The 20,239-nt window shown below is 43.3% G+C and overlaps 2 protein-coding genes across 6 annotated transcripts in view; both read right to left on the bottom strand.

Moving 5' to 3' along the window:
• The window catches only part of LOC144679844 (copine-3-like), a 750,377-nt gene that overhangs the window by 319,018 nt on the left and 411,120 nt on the right, over window positions 1-20,239 (bottom strand). The gene's annotated exons all lie outside the window — the stretch shown is intronic.
• The window catches only part of LOC144679841 (NEDD4-like E3 ubiquitin-protein ligase WWP1), a 196,494-nt gene that overhangs the window by 77,715 nt on the left and 98,540 nt on the right, over window positions 1-20,239 (bottom strand). For 4 of the 5 annotated variants that reach the window (XM_078540684.1, XM_078540685.1, XM_078540680.1 and 1 more), the window contains exon 7: window positions 1,419-1,597. In XM_078540684.1, coding sequence (XP_078396810.1) covers window positions 1,419-1,597 — 179 coding nt within the window. The remainder of the gene's footprint in view (window positions 1-1,418; window positions 1,598-20,239) is intronic. The other variant, XM_078540683.1, reaches the window with a different exon arrangement.

Raw genomic sequence — 20,239 nt, 5'->3', positions numbered from 1 at the left:
TTTGCACATATGGGCCCATTTATTAATTTATCTAAATCAATCTGCAATCTATGAATTTCGACTGAATTATTAACTCCTGTGCACAATGTGAGTCACATGCAAATTTATGCAGTTACATTAATGTTCTAATCTAACTCATTAATGAAAATAATGAATTGGAATGGTCCTAGCACAGAGCCCATGTACTAGGGGGAATGACATTGAATTTACATGCAAAGTCTAAAACAAACTAGATAATTATCCATATTTGATGTCTTTCAATGAAGTATCCTTCAAATAATATAGACCACCTCTTTTACATCTGGATCTGTTGTGTCTGGGTTTCATGGTGCTTAGTTTTTTGGATTTAAACTGGATTTTTATGCAAACATACTACATTATAACTTAACAAAATGCTCACTTTAATGTATTCGGACTAAACTGTTGCATGTCTTGCTGCGTACAAGAAGTTGAATGAGGGTTTAGATGTAAACACAGAGTCCATATTGGAGTAATAACAAAGCAAAAATTTTGTGAATTAAACAGAGATTTAATAAAATATATACTTTATCAAGATACAGTCATTCAGCGACTGCTAGAGATGATAGGCGTCAGCTGTGTCACGGTGATTGCACTCTTGACTCCGAGTCAGAATTTTGTGAGTTCATGTTGCACTCCAGGGACTTGACCACACAATCAGGATTACACTGCAATGCAATACTAACTGAAGGATTACCAAAATTTTAAATCAAAGCCCCGTCTGCCATCTCAGGTGCATATAAAAGATCTAGTGGCATTATTTCAAAGAAGAGCATGGGTCTTCTGCACAATCACAGCCAACATTGATCCCTCAAACCAATTGAATAAATAAACTCAACCACCACAGAATGGTTACAGCACAGGAGGCCATTCAGCCCACTGTGTTCATGCCAGATCTCTGCAAGGGTAAATCAGCTAGTCTCACTCTGCACATCTTTCCCCATTACCCCACAAATCTTTTCTCTTCAGATTTTTATCCAATTTCCTTTTGAAAGCTACAACTGATTCTGCCTCCAGCATTCTCAGGTAGTGCATTCTAGATCTGAACCACTCAACCTCAATCGCTATAGCAGATTATCTTTATCACATTACTGTTGGTGAAATCTAGCTGTGTGCAAAATGGTTGCCGTGTTTCCTCTAGTAAAACAGTGTTGACACTTCAAAGTACTTAATTGGCTGTCAATAGCTTCGGGACATCCTGGGATCGTGATTTCACCTCTCTTCTATTTTTAGTTAGTTCTGTTGAAGGGTCATTCGGACTCGAAACGTTAACTGTGCTCCTATCCCAGATGCTGCCAGACCTGCTGACTTTTTCCAGATATTTTTGTTTTTGTCGTGAAAGGCACTATTGTAAATACATATCTCTCTTGACACTTATCAAAGTGCCTACAAACTCTTACCAGTACTGTCGGTACCTTGAGTGGTAGAGCTTTTTGGCGCTATTGTACTTTTAGGCCTGGCAGCTAAATGGCAGGGAGAATGATTACTCTCTCCATTCACAATCGGAGAACTGGAAGCAGACTGCCGTGAAGAACTTGTTGATGGACTATCTGCACAGTTGGAGGTTTCGGTGTTGGATCTTTAAAAAAAAAGATATTTCAAGTTAACACACTAGAAGCTACCACAAACATCACTGTTGAATAAAATTCCTGTTCAAATTATAATTCAGACATTATTCCTCTTTAATAAACAGTAAAATCTTCCATACACTAAACTTTTTTTCTCCCTATCTGAAGGTGTTAGTCTTTGTTGCAGTTCCATTATATGTGCTATCCATCCATGAAAAGTGATTATAGCCTACTCCAATCCAGTCCTCATCCAATATCCACGTGTACACACTTCCAACAGGGTGGCTAAATGCTAACCAACACTCAGAACTATGGCTAATTTTCCTCTTCCTAACCAATTATAGTTTCACCATGACCATGGTCAGCTAACTCAACTGAGTGTTGTCAAAAGCAAAATACTGCGCATGCTGGAAATCTGAAACAAAAACAGAAATGCTGGGAAAACTCAGCAGGTCTAACAGTACCTGTGGAGAGAAAGACAGAGTTAACGTTTCAAGTCCATGAGACTCTTCTTCAAAGCAACTGACAGAGCAAGTGTGGTTAAGTCCTGCTACTTTCCATGACTATATGGCTCACAAATCAGAGCCTAAGGCACCTTTGTACATGAATTAAATACTCCCACACTGCCTGGGGAAATAGAATACATTATTCACATATAGGTATTCCATGTGTTGGAGGATACACTTTAAAAAAAATAGCAGTGCCACTAATAGTCAAAAGGACAGAGAATGCATAAATGAACAGGATGGGATATTGGTGGCATGAAATAATATCAGATAATGTGGATTCAAGAAACTTTTCCCTGCACCTACCACATAAAAATACTCCCTAAGTGCCATCTCTCACATCACCTACCCCAAAAGAAAAAAAAGTAGAAATAAGCTGAAGGGCACAGAGGCAGAACCAAAACAACTTATGAAGAATAAAGCAAAGTAGATAAACAATAGCAGGAAAATGACAAAAAAGATAAGAAAGATAGGTGATAAGATAGTTAAGAAAGAAACTATTAACTTTTAAATTCATTGTGTTTTTATCAGGGCATTTAGCTCTAGAGTTCCCTTCCTAAACCTCTCCACTCCTCTACCTTCCTTCCTTCCTTTAAAACACCCCTTAAAACCTACTTCTTTGACCAAAGACTTGGGCATTGTCCCTAATATCTCATGTAGCTTGGTGTCAAATTTTATTTTATAAAGCTCCTGTGAAGTGCCTTGGCATGTTTTACTATGGTAAAGGTGCTGTACAAATACAAGTTGTTATTGATTGATTCAATGTTGCCTATTGCCATGGTAACATTTTTCTCTCCATTCTTAATCACAGCCTGCTCCCAAACCTACTTTGCATTAAAGCTTATTTTGTGATTATTTGTTATGTTCTTTATTTGATCCTAACATACGACAGTATTTTACTTTGAAGAAGGTGGCACTATAGAACATTTACTTCCTGATTTATAGCAAAATTGGAAGGATTACATCTTTTCAACTGTGTATTATTAATGGTTCAGCAGGGTCTGTTTGTTGGTGTGCATTTTGGATAAGCGGTGCTGTAATATGCAGCAGTAACCGATCATTTTTATAACAGAGTGGTCAAGTATGTGATTTGTGTTGTTTTAGTTTTCTTGCTGCAACTGCATGGTACTCAGAAAAAGTAACATTTTACTGTAGTTTAAAGTCTGTACTTTATTCTGTTAATTTTTGATCCCCAGGTCTTGAAAATACCATTTCTCTGTTGTCACTGTTTTGAGCATGGCTGTCATCACTTTCTTCAGGAACACAGAGCAGATTTTACAGATTCTGTATGTTAATTGTACTGTTAGGATATACAGGTGAAGGACGTTGTTTAATTAAGTACTTGGAGCACATTTTTCATTAGTGCCCTTTAAGGGGCTATCAACTAGTCTAATTGGAGTTTTTTTATTTGGTTATATTGTTACTCAAAAGAGTAGAAATAGGGGAGAGTGTAGCAATATCTTTATGTCGCACCCCCTCCTCGATGGTGTGCACTAGTAATGTATTTTTTCTGCCTGGTGCACAGCCTCAATTATGACCTGCAGCTGCTGTTTATAGACCTGGGAGGTCTCCATGCCTCCTTGCAGGAGTTGCCTGTCTTTTACCAGGAACTGATCAAAGTCTGCAACATGATTGCCTTGCATTGGAGCTCTCTCCTGTCATGAGTAGTGGCTAGTGTCTGAGAACTGCTGCTCAAGGATCTGTATGTCCACAGTATGGGCTCATGCGGCTGGCGGAAGAGAGGATCGAGCTGCTGAGGTGCCTAGATTGGGGACGTGCTGGATGGTGAAGGAATGGGTTGGATGACAACACAACTTGCACGTCACACATTTACTGATGCATAGCTCGCGGCCAAAGCCACCCACAGCCTTAAAACTGTGGTACTCGGTCCCAACTGCACTCGCGGTGTCGAGGCAGTTCAAGCATGTGAGCTGACCTCCAATTGGACAGAATTTTAAATTAGCTCTAGGTCCCAAAACCACCCTCAGGAACTTCGGCCCCACAGTTTGTGCTGTCTCGCGGAAATTCCCTCCGTGCCTTTTCATTCTGCACGGAGGTGTTGCCTTTACACTCTGATGCACAACCTTTCACTTCCTTGCCCTCGCCAATCATCTGGACGCACTGTGGCATCTGAGGGCCCCAGTGGAGTGCTCTTTACGTAGGGATTTGGTGTGGAGGGTGTTGCACGCTGCAGTCCCATGCAACAGAAGGTTAAGATGGTTCATGGACTCCCAGGCCGCCTGTATTTTCTGCTGCCTGGAGGAGTCCATGTTCCATGTTTGTATAGATTGTGAGAGGTTGTAACTCCTTTTCAGCTATTTGAAGGGGCTGCTCCTCAAATTTCTGCTGCACTTCAGCCCTATGGCTCTTGATCTTTGGCAGCCTGGTGCGGAGGGGGCGTGGGCAGAGCAGAGGAGCTCCTTGCTAGCCTGCTCCTGGGCCTGGTCAAGGTGGCCATTAATAGGTCCAGGCAGTGGGCTGTTGAGGAGGTCATTCGGCCCGACTGTCTGCCCCTCTTCTGCAGCTAAGTTCACACCCAAGTGTCCCTGGAGAGGGAGCACATGGTGTCCACTGGTATGTTTGAGGCGAAGTATTGGGCTCAAAATGTTAAGGAAACTGAAAAGCTTCAACCTTTTGCTTTCATGAGTAGAACAAGTTCTTAAGGGATTTTTTTTAAAAATCAGAAATTTTTCCCAGTGTATAGTTTAGCAACCACTCCATCATCATCAACATAGCTGCAATGTACTACAATATGTGGCATTTCAAATTTAAGTGTCACATTTAATCATACAACTGGTTACAGCAAGTTCTTTCGTCCTTTTTGTATGCTAGTTCTCAGCTTTGTTCCCATGATCATTCCATGGTCTGCCTTGCTCTCATATCTGTACCAGGTTAAGGAAGAGTTAGTTACAAGCTACTAGAAATAGAGTTACCTAAATTCTTAGAGTGAAATCAGTATGTAAATTTCAATAAGCAACTCACCTTTACCCTAAGGAAATAAATAATGAAAGGGAGCAGGGGAAAAAAGACATCTGTAGGGGGAATCATTAAATAAAGTCAGAAGTAGAGTAATAAAGAAGCAAAGATAGACAGACACGGATTAACTGGATGATGTCAAAGAGGAGCAAAGGTTCAACAAAAAACAAAACTGGAGGAGATAAAATAAATACACTTGAAAGATGTTTTTAAAACTGAATTTGGAGGTGTGGCGTATCGTGAGGATGATACGAATCAACTGCAACAGGACGTAGATATGCTAGCAGATTGAGCAGGCACGTGTAAATGGAATTTAATATAGAGAAGTGTGAGGTGATGCATTTTGGCATAAGTGATAGGGAGAAACAATATAGGCATAATAGCATAGTTCTAAAGAGCATGCAGGAAGAGAGAGGTCTGGGGGGGGCCAATGTGCATAGATCTTTAAAAAGTGGCAAGACATATTGAGAATGGTTAGCAAAGTAAATAGAATCCTGGGTTTCATAAATTGAGATACTGAGTACGAAAGCAGAGAAATTTATGCTGAACCTTTATAAAGCTCTGGTTAGGTCACAACTGGAGTATAGCATCCAGTTTTGGTCACCACACTCTAGGGAGGATGGGAGTTCCTTAAAAGAGAGAGGAGATTTACTAGAATGATTCCAGGGATTTGGGAATTTTAACCACAAGGTAAGGTTGGAGAAGCTGGAGTTGTTCTCCTTGGAGCAAAGGAGATTAAGGGGAAATTTGATATGAGTTGTACAGAATTATGACAGGTTTGGATAGTGTAGCCAAGGAAAAGCTGCTCCCATTACCTGATGGTACGAGGAATAGAGGACGCAGATTTAAAGTTTTGGACAAGAGAAGACAGGATGAGGGGGGGGGCAGTGTGAGAAACAGCTTCTTACACGCCGAGTAGTAATGACCTGGAACTCGTGGCCCACGAAGATGGTGGAAGCAGAGACAATGATTTCAAAAGAAAATTGCATGGGTGCTTGAAGGAAATAAACATGCAGGGTTACGGGGATAGAGTGGGATGAATGGGACTGACTGGATTGCTCTACGGAGGGCCAGCATAGGCTTGATGGGCCAAATGGCCTCCTTCTGTGCTATAAATAATTCTATGACAAAAGACAATTAAACATGCTAATAATACAAACAGCATATTAAGGATTGAAAGATACAGAAAAGAATCAAAACAGTTAAGTTAATAAATACTCAAGCCTTATAGACCTAGAAAGTCCCAGTTTTGATTTTCAGTCTGTGCTGAATTATAAAGAATTACAGTTCACAGTTGGACAGGGATGCTAGAACTATCTTCAGTGCCCCACAGTTCAGTAGTGGAGCACTACAAACTGACCACTACCCCATTAAGAAATCAATTATTTTTTGGAGAAAGGAAAGTTATTGCCAGTCTCCCACCTTCATTGCTCAATTGGTATAACATGTATCTCCGCAACCTTAAGTCCACTGGCTGCAAGCCCGACATGGTTTTCAACTACCTTGCTGACAAGTGCTACATTTGCCTGCAACATTTTAAACTGCAACGCCACTATTCCCAAGATTATCATAGAAGATAAGCAGAGTTCCAATATCCTCACCAGCACAAACTAACGTGTCAGTTTTCCCTCCGTCATGAGCAAAAACACACACACACGCCCTCATCTCAAGTTCTAAATGGGAGGAATTCATGGACTACTTAGTGTCAAAATTCAAAGTCATTTGCAAAGTCTCCACTGATTCTTCAACTTACTTGACTTCAACACTCAGCTCTCAATCCTCCTCTCCAACCAAGTTCTCACCGACTCTATTCTCCATTTCCTCCTCAAAAAATATCCAATTCATGAAACATGCTGCTCCGATTCTCTCACCTGGCAGTTCTTGACTACAAAATTTAATTTCCTTAGCTCTGGGTTTGCTGACATTATCAACCTGTCTCTATAATAGGGTGCTACACCCACCTTCCTTCAGAAACTCACCATTAACCCTTCCAATCCCTTCAAATGCCACCTGATCTCTAATGTTTCCTTTTTCTCCAAAGATCGGGAACGTGCCTTTGCCTTGGAACTAAAATCCCGCCGCTAAAATCCTTCTTATTCCTACATCCTCCAATCTGGTTTCTACTACTTCCATAGTACTAAGAATACATTTGTCAAAGTCACCAACAACACCTTGTGCTATTGAAGTCAAGGTTCTCCCATCTTTACTCATTTTCCTCAACGTCTTCAAACTTTGAAAGGGGCTATGAAAATGTCATCATCTTCTGCAGTCTGCACTCAGCAGAGGTAAATAGGGTGGTCAACAGGACTTTAAACTAGAAAATGGGGGGGCAGGGAAGGGTAACTCCAAGAAGTATGACTAATGGGAAATAAAGCAGCAGGTTAGTGTGTGGGGAGGTGGATTCAACTTCATGACTGAAAAAGGAGAGCCCAGGAGAGGCTATTAAAGTCCCCAGAACACAAAATAGGACAGAGTGTTTGGAAAGGGCTAGGAATCTAACTTCAAGCACATCAGATAAAGGGACGACAATGAGAAAGGGGACGGGAAATACAGGACTGAAGGTGTTGTACCTGAATGCACGCAGTATACGAATAAGGTAAATGAGCTTGTGGCACAGATTGAAATTATCAGGTATGATGTGGTGGGCATCACGGAGACATGGCTGCAAGGGGATCAGGACTGGGAGCTAAATATGCAAGGATATACATTCTATCAAAAAGATAGGCAGGTTGGCAGAGGGGGTTGGGTTGCTTTGTTAGTAAGAAATGAAATTAAATCAATAGCAAAAAATGACGTAGGGTCAGATGATGTAGAATCTGTGTGGGTAGAGTTGAGGAACCGCAAAGGTAAAAAAACCATAATGGGTGTTATGTACAGGCCTCCGAACAGTAGTCAGGATGTGGGGCACAAGATACACCAGGAGATAGGAAAGGCGTGTAAGAAAGGCAAGGTTACAGTGATCATGGGGGATTTCAATATGCAGGTAGACTGGGAAAATCAGGTTGGTGGTGGATCCCAAGAAAAGGAATTTGTGGAATGTCTACGAGATGGCTTTTTGGAGCAGCTTGTGGTGGAGCCCACTAGGGAACAGGCAATTCTAGATTTAGTGATGTGTAATGAGGCAGATTTGATAAGGGAGCTTAAGGTGAAGGAACCCTTAGGAGGAAGTGACCATAATATGAATGAATTTACCCTGCAATTTGAGAGGAAAAAGCTGGAATCAGATGTAACAGTATTACAGTTGAATAAAGGCAACTACAGAGGCATGAGGGAGGAGCAGGCCAGAATTGACTGGGAGATGAGCCTAGCAGGAAAGACAGTGGAACAGCAATGGCAGGAGTTTCTGGGAGTAATTTGGGAGACACAGCAAAAATTCATCCCTAGGAAGAAGAAGCATACTAAAGGGAGGACGAGGCAACCATGGCTGACAAGGGAAGTCAGGGACAACATAAAAGCTAAAGAGAACTCCAGATTTCTGAATTCTCTCCCCCGAAGAGCAGTGGGAAACCAGGGGATTGGGAAGCCTACAAAGACCAACGGAGGACAACTAAAAAAGAAATAAGGAGGGAGAAGATTAAATATGAGGGTAAACTAGCCAGTAATATAAAAGAGGATTGCAAGAGTTTTTTTAGATATATAAAGGGTAAGAGAGAGGCAAAAGTGGACATTGGGCCGCTGGAAAATGACGCTGGAGAAGTAGTAGTGGGGAACAAAGAAATGCCAGAGGAACTGAATAGGTACTTTGCGTCAGTCTTCACGGTGGAAGACACGAGTAACATCCCCAAAGTTCAAGAGAGTCGGGGGGCAGAGGTGAGTATGGTGGCCATTACCAAGGAGAAGGTGCTAGGAAAACTGAAAGGTCTGAAGGTGGATAAATCACCTGGACCAGGTGGATTACACCCCAGAGTTCTGAAGGAGATAGCTGAAGAGATAGTGGAGGCATTAGTGGTGATCTTTCAGGAATGACTGGAGTCAGGGAGGGTCCCAGAGGACTGGAAAATCGCTAATGTAACCCCCCTGTTTAAGAAGGGAGTGAGGCAAAAGACAGGAAATTACAGGCCGATTAGCCTGACCTCGGTCGTTGGTAAGATTTTAGAGTCCATTATTAAGGATGAGATTTCAGAATACTTGGAAGTGCATGATAAAATAGGGCAAAGTCAGCATGGTTTCATCAAGGGGAGGTCATGCCTGACAAATCTGTTAGAATTCTTTGAGGAGGTAATGAGTAGGTTAGAGAAAGGAGGGCCAATGGATGTTATCTACTTGGACTTCCAGAAGGTCTTTGACAAGGTGCAGCACAGGAGGCTGCTCAGTAAGATAAGAGCCCATGGTGTTAGAGTCAAGATACTAGTATGGATAGAAGATTGGCTGTCTGGCAGGAGGCAGACAGTGGGGATAAGGGGGTCCTTCTCAGGATGGCAGCCGGTGACTAGTGGAGTTCCGCAGGGGTCAGTATTGGGACCACAACTTTTCACTTTACACATTAATGATCTAGATGAAGGAACTGAGGGCATCCTGGCTAACTTTGCAGATGATACAAAGATAGGTGGAGGGACAGGTAGTATTGAGGAGGCGGGGAGGCTGCTGAAGGATTTGGACAGGTTAGGAGAATAGGCAAAGAAGTGGCAGATGGAATACAACATGGGGAAGTGTGAGGTCATGCACTTTGGTCGGAAGAATAGAGGCATAGACTATTTTCTAAATGGGGAGAGAATTCAGAAATCTGGAGTGCAAAGGGACTTGGGAGTCCTAGTCCAGGATTCTCTTGAGGTTAACTTGCAGGTTGAGTCGGTGGTTAGGAAGGCAAATGCAATGTTGGCATTTATTTCGAAAGGACTGGAATATAAAAGCAAGGATGTGCTGCTGAGGCTTTATAAGGCTCTGGTCAGGCCACATTTAGAATATTGTGAGCAATTTTGGGCCCCGTATCTCAGGAAGGATATGCTGGCCCTGGAGAGGGTCCAGAGGAGTTTAACGAGAACGATCCCAGGAATGAAAGGCTTAGCATATGAGGAACGTTTGAGGACTCTGGGTCTATACTCGATGGAGTTTAGAAGGATGAGGGGGGATCTGATTGAAACTTACAGAATACTGAAAGGCCTGGATAGAGTGGATGTGGGGAAGATGTTTCCATTAGTAGGAGAGACTAGGACCCGAGGGCACATTCTCCGAGTAAAGGGAAGACCTTTTAGAACAGAGATGAGGAAAAACCTTTTTAGCCAGAGAGTGGTGAATCTATGGAATTCATTGCCACAGAAGGCTGTGGAGGCCAGGTCATTGAGTGTATTTAAGACCGAGATAGATAAGGGGATCAAAGGTTACGGGGAGAAGGCGGGAGAATGGGGTTGAGAAACTTATCAGCCATGATTGAATGGCGGAGCAGACTCGATGGGCCGAATGGCCTAATTTCTGCTCCTATGTCTTATGGTCTTATAATGGCTGTGCCAAATTTCAGCCTCATGGGAATGGCAGTAACTCTACAGGTACAAAACATATTGGCCTTTCTCAGAATGTCAGTGCGGTTCCTCCTTCGCCACATGCTCTGCAACACCCACTATTGTTCCAGTAATTCTGCTGGATCAAACCGCCCTAGTAACAGCTGAGAAGCAACAGTCCGAAACCAATATGACAGTGTCCACAACAATGTAACATTAATCAAAAGGCTTTACATGCCATTTTTATTATTTTGGTAATTTCCAATGCCATGATTTGGCACACTGAATTCCTGGCCTCCCCCCATCACATTCCAGTGTTGTACTGAGTATCCTGAAACTGCAGCGACATATGACCCTTTGCTAATAGATAACACTTGTCACAGCTCCTATTTTTCTAGATAGCACTGCCAGGTTGAGTTCAGGTGATTTAGCAATGCAAACAAGTAGAAGAGAAAACAAAGCTTTTAAATAGAAATTATTTCATTTAAAAGTAATATACACAATTCTCACTGAAAGAAATACAATCGCACTGCTCCTGTAATGGCACAAAGTTTAACTGGCATTAACCGAAACTTAGCACAGTCTGACTTAAAATTGCGCTGGGGTAGTAACTGCATGGTAGGGCTCTTACTTTTGACAAGCAGGGGGATGGGAACCTGAGTAGGAGACCAAGAGAAGGAAATAAAGATAGGAAAGACAGACAGAAAAGTAGAGAGCAAAAGTGGAAGGCAGAAGAAACAAGGGTTAGCATATAGACTGGGCAAATCAAATTAGCAATAATAACGTGGCGGAAGTGGAGTTTGCATGAGATGGTTTTTTCAGGCCAGCACATCAAGGAACCAATGAGGATTCTAGATTTTGTATTGTGCAATGAGAAGGGGTTAATTAGTAATCTTGTTGTGCGGGGTCCTTTAAGGAACAGTGACCATAACATGATGGAACTCTTCATTGGGATTGAAAGTGAAGTAGCCTGATCTGGAACTGGGGTCCTAAGTGTTAAAGAAAGCTATGAAGGTAGGAGGCATGAGTTGATTAAGATAGGTTGGGGAACATCATCAAAATGACGGTGGGTAGGCAACAGCTGATACTTAAGGAATGAATATATGCATTGCAACAGTTCTGCATTCCTTTCTGGCGCAAAAACACAACAGGGAAAGCAGCAAACCATGGCTAACAAAAGAGATTAAGGATAGTATGAGATCCAAAGAGGACTCAAAGTTGCTAGAAAAAAGTAGTGAGCCTGAAGATTGGAAGCAATTTAAAATTCGGCAAAGGAGGACCAAGAGATTGATTAAGGGGGGGAAAAAAATATGAGTATCAGAGTAAACTTACAAGGAACATAAAAGCAGATTGTAAAAGCTTCTATAAGTGCATAAAAAGAAAAAGATTAGTGAAGACAAATATAGGAGCCTTACAGTCCAAAACAGGAGAATTTATAATAGAGAACAAGGAAATAGCAGACCAGTTACACAACTACTTTTTTTTATTCATTCACGGGATGTGGGCTTCGCCAGCTGGACCACCATTTATTGCCCATCCCTCGCTGTCCTTGAGAAGGTGGTGATGAGCTGCCTTCTTGAACCGCTGCAGTCCATGTGGTGTAGGTACACCCACAGAGCTGTTAGGAAGGGAGTTCCAGGATTTTGACCCAGCGACAATGAAGGAACGGCAATATATTTCCAAGTCAGGATGGTGAGTGGCTTGAAGGGGAGCTTCCAGGTGGTGGTGTTCCCATCTATCTGCTGCCCTTGTCTTTCTAGATCGTAGTGGTCGTGGATTTGGAAGGTGCTGTCTAAGGACCCTTGGTGAATTCCTGCAGTGCATCTTGTAGATGGTACACATTGCTGCTACTGTGCTTCGGTGGTGGGGGGTGTGTGTTTGTGAATGCGGTGCCAACCAAGCAGGCTGCTTTGCCCTGGATGGTGTCAAACTTCTTGAGTATTTTGGGAGCTGCACTCATCAAGGCAAGTTGGGAGTATTCCATCACACTCCTGACTTGTGCCTTGTAGATGGTTGGCAACTTTTGATGAATCAGGAGGTGAGTTCCTCATCTCAGGATTCTTAGCCTCTGACCAGCTCTTGTAGCCACAGTATTTATATGGCTAGTCCAGTTCAGTTCCTGGTCAATCGTAACCCCCAGGATGTTGATAGTGGGGGATTCAGTAATGGTGATGCCATTGAATTTCAAGGGCGATGGTTAGATTCTCTCTTGTTGGCGATGGCCATTGCCTGGCACTCGTGGCGCAAACGTTACTTGCCACTTGTCAGCCCAAGCCTGGATATTGTCCACGTCTTGCTGCATTTGAACATGGATGGTTTCAGTATCTGAGGAGTAGCAAATGGTGCTGAACATTGTGCAATCATCAGCAAACATCCCCACTCCTGACCTTATGATGGAAGGAAGGTCATTGATGAAGCAGCTCAAGGTGGTTGGGCCGAGGACACTACCCTGAGGAACTCCTGCAGTGATGTCCTGGAGCTGAGATGACTGACCTCCAACAACCACAACCATCTTCCTTTGTGCTAGGTCTGACTCCATCCAGTGGAGAGCTTTCCCCCCCACCCGCCCTCCCATTGATTCCAGTTTTGCTAGGGCTCCTTGACGCCACCCTAAGTCAAATGCGGCCTTCAGGTCAAAGGCAGTCATTCCTACCTCACCTTGGGAATTCAGCTCTTCTGTCCATTTTTGAGCCAAGGCTGTTGAGGTCAGGAGCTGAGTGGCCCTGGCGGAACCCAAACTGGGTATCAGGGAGGTTATTGCTAATCAGGCGCCGCTAGATAGCACTATTGATGACCCCTTCCATTACTTTACTGATGATTGAGAGTAGACCCATGGGGCAGTAATTGGCCGGGTTGGATTTGTCCTGGTTTTTCTGTGCAGGACACACCTGGGCAATTTTCCACATGGCCGGGTAGATGCCAGTGTTGTAGCTTTACTGGAACAGCTTGCCAAGGGCACAGCAAGTTCTGGAGCACAAGTCTTCAGTAGTACTGCCGGAATACTGTCAGGGCCCAAAGCCTTTACACCACCCAGTGCCTTCAGCCATTTCCTGATATCACGTGGAATGAATTGAATTGGTTGAAGACTGGCATGTGTGGTGATGAGGACCTCCGGAGGAGGCAGAGATAAGAACTAAAGAACATAAGAAATATGAGCAGGAGCAGGCCATTTGGCCCCTCAAGCCTGCCCCGCCATTCAATAAAATCATGGGCGATCTGCCTCAGGCCTCAACTCCTCTTTCATGCCAGCTCCTCATAACCCTCAACTCCCCGATATTTCAAAAATCTACCTCCTCTTTAAATACTTTCAGTGATCTAGCCTCCACAACTCTCTGAGAGAGAGAATTCCAGACATTCACTACCCTCTGAGAGAAGAAATTCCTTCACACCACAGTTTTAAATGAGTGTCCCCTTATTCTACAACTATGTCCCCTAGTTCGAGATTCCCCCACTAGTAGAAACATCTCCTCAACATCTACCTTGTCAAGCCTCTTCAGAATCTTGTATGTTTCAATAAGATCACTCTTCATTCTTCTAAACTCTAATGAATAAAGGCCTAACCTGTTTGGACGTTCTTGATCAGTCAATCCTTTCATCCCAGGAATCAGCCTAGTGAACCTTTTTTTGAACTGCCTCCAATGCCAGCATATCCTTTCTTAAATACGGGGACCAAAACTGTACACAGTACTCCAGGTGCGGCCTCACCAACACCCTGTACAGTTGCAACAAGTCTTCCCTATTTTTAAACTCCAACCCCCTAGCAATACAAGCCAAAATTCCATTTGCCTTCTTAATTATTTGCTGCACCTGCATGCTAACTTTTTGTGTTTCATGCACAAGAACACCAAGATCCCTCTGTGCTGCACTTTTTTGGAGTCTCTCTCCTTTTAAATAATAGTCTGCCTTTTGAGTTTTCCTCCCAAAATGAATGACCTCACACTTTCCTACATTAAACGTCATCTATCAAGTTTTTACCCACTCACTCAACCTGTCTATATCCCCTTGCAGATTCCTTATGTCCTCATCGCAACATGCCCTCCCACCTATTTTTGTATCGTCGACAAATTTGGATACATTACACTCTGCCCCCTCCTCCAAGTCATCAATATAGATAGTAAATAATTGAGGCCTTAGGACTGATCCTTGTGGACACGCCACTCGTTACGTCTTTCCAACCTGGAAAAGGTCCATTAATCCTGACTTTCTGTCTTCTGTGTGTTAACCAATCCTCAATCCATGCTGATACATTACCCCCAATACCATGAGCTCCTATCTTGTCCAATAACCTTTTATGTGACGCCTTATTGAATGCCATCTGCAAATCCAAATACACTACATCTACCAGTTCCCCTTTATCAACTCTGTTCGTTACATCCTCAAAGAACTCTAGCAAATTTGTCAAACATGATTTCCCTTTCACAAAACCATGTTGGCTCTACTTGATTACGTTAATCTTTTCTAAACGTCCTATTTCTCCCTTAATAATGGACTCTAGCATTTTCCCAATGACAAATGTTAGGCTGACTGGCCTATAGTTTCCTGCTTTGTGTCTCCCTCCCTTCTTGAACAGGGGTGTCACAATTAGCAGTTTTCCAATCCACTGGGACTTTCCCAGAATCCAGAGAGTTCTAGAATATTTCAACCAATGCTACCACTATCTCTGCAACCACTTCCTTTAAAAGATGGATGGATCATCCACTTGGCACTCCTGGCTGAAGATTGTAGCAAATGCTTCAGCCTTACCTTTTGCACTGATGTGCTAGGCTCCCCCATCATTGAGGATGGGGATATTTTTGGGGCCTCCTCCTCCAGTGACTTGTTTAATTGTCCACCACCATTCACGACTGGATATGGCTTGACTGCAGAGCTTAGATCTGATCCCATTGGTTGTGGGATCGCTTAGCTCTGTCTATCACTTGCTGCTTATGCTGTTTGGCATGTAGTAGTCCTGTGTTATAACGTCACCAGGTTGACACCTCATTTTTAAATATGCCTGCTGCTGCTTCTGGCATGCCCTCCTGCACTCTTCATTGAACCAGTGTTGATCCCCTGGCCTGATGGTAATGGTAGAGTCAGGGATACGCTGGGCCATGAGGTTACAGATTGTGTTCGAGTACAATTCTGCTGTTGCTGATGGCTCACAGCACCTCAGGGATGTCCAGCCTTGAATTGCTAGATCTGTTTGAAATCTATCCCATTTAGCATGGTGGTAGTGCCACACAGCACAATGGAGGGTCTCCTCAATGTGAAGGCGGGACTTCGTCTTCGCAATGACTGTGCAGTGGTGATACTGTCATGGACAGATGCATCTGTGGCAGGCAGGTTGGTGAGGATGAGGTCAAGTGTGTTTTTCTGTCTTGTTGGTTCCCTCACCATCTGCCGCAGGCCCAGTTTAGCAGCTGTGTCCTTTAGGACTTGGCCAGCTCGGTCAGTAGTGGTGCTACCGAGCCACTGTTGGTGGTGGATATTGAAATCTCCCACCCAGAGTATATTCTGCGCCCTGGCCACCTTCTGTGCTTCCTCAAAGTGGTGTTCAACATGGATGAGCACTGATTCATCAGTTGAGAGTGGGGGGCGGGCATGGTGCGCCGGGGCGGTACATGGCAATCAGCAGGACGATTCCTTGCCCATGTTTGCCCTGATGCATGAGACTTCATGGGGTCCGGAGTCGATGTTGAGGACTCCCAGGGCAACTACCTCCCGACTGTATACCACTCTGCTGCCACCTCTGCTGGGTCTCTCCTACCCAGGGATGATGATGGGGGTGTCTGGGGCATTATCTCTAAGATATGATTCTGTGAGGATGACTATGTCATGCTGTTGCTTGACTAGTCTGTCAGATAGCTCTCCCAAATTTGGCACTAGCCCCCAGATTTTATTAAGGCGGACTTTGCAGGGTCGATAGGGCTGAGTTTGCCATTGTCGTTTCCAGTGCCTAGGTTGATGCCGGGTGGACCATCCGGTTTCCTTCCTTTTTTGAGACTTTGTAGTGGTTTGATACAACTGAGTAGCTTTCTAGGCCATTTCAGAGGACATTTAAGAGTCAACCACATTGCTGTGAAGTCATCAGCCAGCTGTAGATCGGATAGCTTTTGTCACCAAGCACCCACCCTCTAATTCAAGTGGTGGCTGGAAGTTGCTGGGGTAGCACAGAATGAACGAATCACGACCACTATCAGGACAGCAGGCATTCACCAACATGGTGGGCACACCAACTGTACATTGAGTCAGTCATACCCTTTGTGGTTTTGGTACATCTCACCATTGAGATGTGCGCCCACAAAGCCAAGAGTGTACAGTTGATGCATCCTGCACCATGGCAAAGTCACATGCTCGCTCCTCATGCTTCTGGTTAAAGAAGTCAGTGACCTCTGGATGATATTAAAAAAAAATTCATTCATGGGATGTGGGCAGCGCTGGCTAGGCCAGCATTTCTTTCCCATCCCTTGTTCAGAGGGCATTTCTAAGAGTCAACCACATTGCTGTGGGTCTGGAATCACATGTAGGCCAGACCAGGTAAGGACGGTAGATTTCCTTCATTAGTGAATCAGATGGGTTTTTACAACAATCGACAACGGTTTCATGGTCATCATTAGACTTTTAATTCGAATCCGGGTCCCCAGATCATTACCATGGGCCTCTGGATTACTCGTCCAGTGACAACACCACTAACACCATCCCCTCCCCCGGAGGGGGGCATAAGTGACTTCTCAGAAACACTAGAGAACCAGGAGTCCAGTGAGGAGGAGGAATCAAAACAAATTAGCATTACTAAAAAAAGTGTTGGAAAGGTTACTGGGGCTGAAAGCCAATAAATCCCCAGGGCCTGATAATCTACATCCTAGAGTGCTAAAGCAAGTGGCCATGGAAATAGTGGATGTGTTGATTATCATCATCCAAAATTCTGCAGATTCTGGAACACTCTCAACAGATTGGAGGATGGCAAATGTAACTCCACTATTTAATAAAGGAGGGAGGAAACAGGGAATTACAGGCCTTAATCAATCGTAGGGAAAATGCTAGAGTCTATGATAAAGGACGTGATAACAAGACACTTTGTCTAATCCCATTGATGTTTTCTAAGTCAACATGGATTTATGAAAGAGAAATCATGTTTGACAAACCTACTGGAGTTTTTTTTGAGGGTGTAACTAGCAGAAGAGATAAGGGAGAACCAGTGGGTGTTGTGTATTTGGATTTTCAGAAAGCTTTTGATAAAGTCCCACATAAGAGGTTAGTGTGCAAAACTAAAGCACATAGGATTGTGGGTAATATACTAGCATGGATTGAGAATTGGTCAGCAGACAGGAAACAGAGAGTAGGAATGGGTCTTTTTTGGAGTGGCAGGCAGTGACGAGTGGGCTATCACAGGGATCAGTGCTTGGGCCCCAGCTATTCATAATATATATCAATGATTTGGGTGAGGGACCAAATGTAATATTTCCAAGTTTGTTGATGACACAAAACTTAGTGGGAATGTGAGCGGTGAGAAGGGTGTTAAGAGGCTTCAAAGCAATTTAGGCAAGTTGAGTGAGCGTGCAAATATATGGCAGATGCAGTATAATGTGGCTAAGTGTTAAGTTATCCACTTCGGTAGGAAAAACAGAATGGCAGGGTATTATTCAAATGGTGATAGATTGGGAAATCATGATGTACAAAGGGACCTGGGTATCCTTGTACACCAATCACTGAAAGCAAGCATGCAGGTGCAGCAAGCAATTAAGGTGGCAAATGGTATGTTGGCTTTCATTGCGAGAGGACTTGAGTATAGGAGCAAGGATGTCTTACTGGAGCCGTACAGGGCCTGGTGAGACCACATCTGGAGTATTGTGTGCAGTTGTGGTCTCTTTACCTAAGAAAGGGTATAACTTGCCATAGATCTAGTGCAGCGAAGGTTCACCAGATTGATTCCTGGAGTGGCAGGATTGTCATATGATGAGAGATTGGGCCGACTAGGCCTGTATTCATTGGAGTTTATAAGAATGAGAGGGGATCTCATTGAAGCGTATAAAATTCTGACAGGGCTGGACAGACTGGATGCAGGGGTGATGTTCCCCCTAGCTGAGGGGTCTAGAAGAAGGGGCTACAGCCTCAGGATACGGAGTTGGCCATTTAGGACTGAGATAGGGGAAACTTCTTTACTCAGAGTGGTGAACCTGTGGTTCTAACCTCTACCACAGAAGACTCTGGAGGCCAAGTCATTGAATATATTTGAGGAGGAAATAGATAGATTTCTGGACTCTAAAGGTGGCAAGGGGTATGGGAAGAGCACAGGAGTATGGCGTTGAGATACAGGATCAGCCATAATCATACTGGATGGCGGAGCAGGCTTGAAGAGCCAGGTGACCTACTCCTGCTCCTATTTTCTATGTTTCTGTCTTTATGGCTATCATCTGCCTGTCTACAGCCTGGAATGCACAAGCACAAAGGTAAATACACTGCCACAGCAGTACTGTGACCAAATCCAAATGCTGCGTACCCTGGACTTTTATAGTCTTGATTGGTCAATTCAGAAATTGAGAGGTCTGCAGGTTCAGACTCTCAAAGTAGGGTTTTTCAGCATAACAAATGTAACCAAGCTTCAGTTCATCCAAAACTTCACACCTTGTATTTGCACCTTCTGCTGGTTGGTCATTCTTGCCCACATAAATGTTTAATGGCTCCCTGACCCCAGTGCACTATAATCTTTTACAAATCCTTCCTTAGCCTTCAGCAATCCACTTCTACATTTAGGAGCTCTCTGTCCAAATCATTTTGCTTGGTCACTAAAATGAGCTACTGTGGGAAGTGATGCACACCAGGCTAGAGTCAGGCGAGTTTGCAGAAGCAGTGTGTCACTGGGAAGGCAGGTGAGGAATAAACTGAAGAAGCTAAATCTTAAAGTAATTTCACTTAGACCTCAAGAAGTGCCCTGCAGAAAGGCAGCTAAGAACTAGAATATTCCCTGCTAATATAGAGACACGGGAGTCTTCAAGATCCATTTCCACAACTCTGGGGATCAGACAGCCCTGTCATCCTCATCAAGAAGATCAGAAGGAAAAGAATTATGCACAAATTACAAAGGGTATATTTTGCCCAAAAGAAGCCTTGGTTGAGCTAAGTGTAAATGATTAAAAAAAACTACAGGCTGCAATCATTCACACCTATCATTGATTTCAATGGAAACAAAAGTTGGAAGTGATGTTTAACAGGCAGCTGAATCAATATCATCAGTTTTACACCATCACTCAAAGTCAAAATTACTCACTAAGATTTCTATGTCCAGGGAGCATACAAATTCCCAAATGTCTAATTATAAAACTATAATGGAGGTAATCATATTTGAATGGTGGAATTAGGATAATGCACTCAGATCTTAATGAACACCCTTATGTTAGGAATTGCAAACCAGAACTTCAGCTCAAATCACAAAGCTGATTAGCAGCAATTTCCACTACTATAACAGATTGTCAATAGAGATTGGTCAATAAAATGCTTCATCGAGCAACAGTTTAAAAAATTATTTCATGTGGTTCGTGCAGATCTAAAAATCAAGTGCAAAATCAATGTCATGAAATTACAACCCTGAACTACCAAGGTTAGTAGTTTCCATTGCATAGCATGCATACTGAGAAAACAATAACAATCCATCACTTGCGCATATATGAAGCAATTTTACCCTACATTTTCTTCCATTCATAGTTCGCTGACCATATTTTGTCCATCCATTTACTAAACAACGCTTGCAACAATTTAG

Source organism: Cetorhinus maximus, chromosome 4 (assembly GCF_964194155.1).
Source record: "Cetorhinus maximus chromosome 4, sCetMax3.hap1.1, whole genome shotgun sequence".
NCBI classification, from domain to species: domain Eukaryota; kingdom Metazoa; phylum Chordata; class Chondrichthyes; order Lamniformes; family Cetorhinidae; genus Cetorhinus; species Cetorhinus maximus.
Note: the sequence above shows the minus strand (reverse complement) of the source record. Positions and strands in the feature narration are given on the sequence as shown.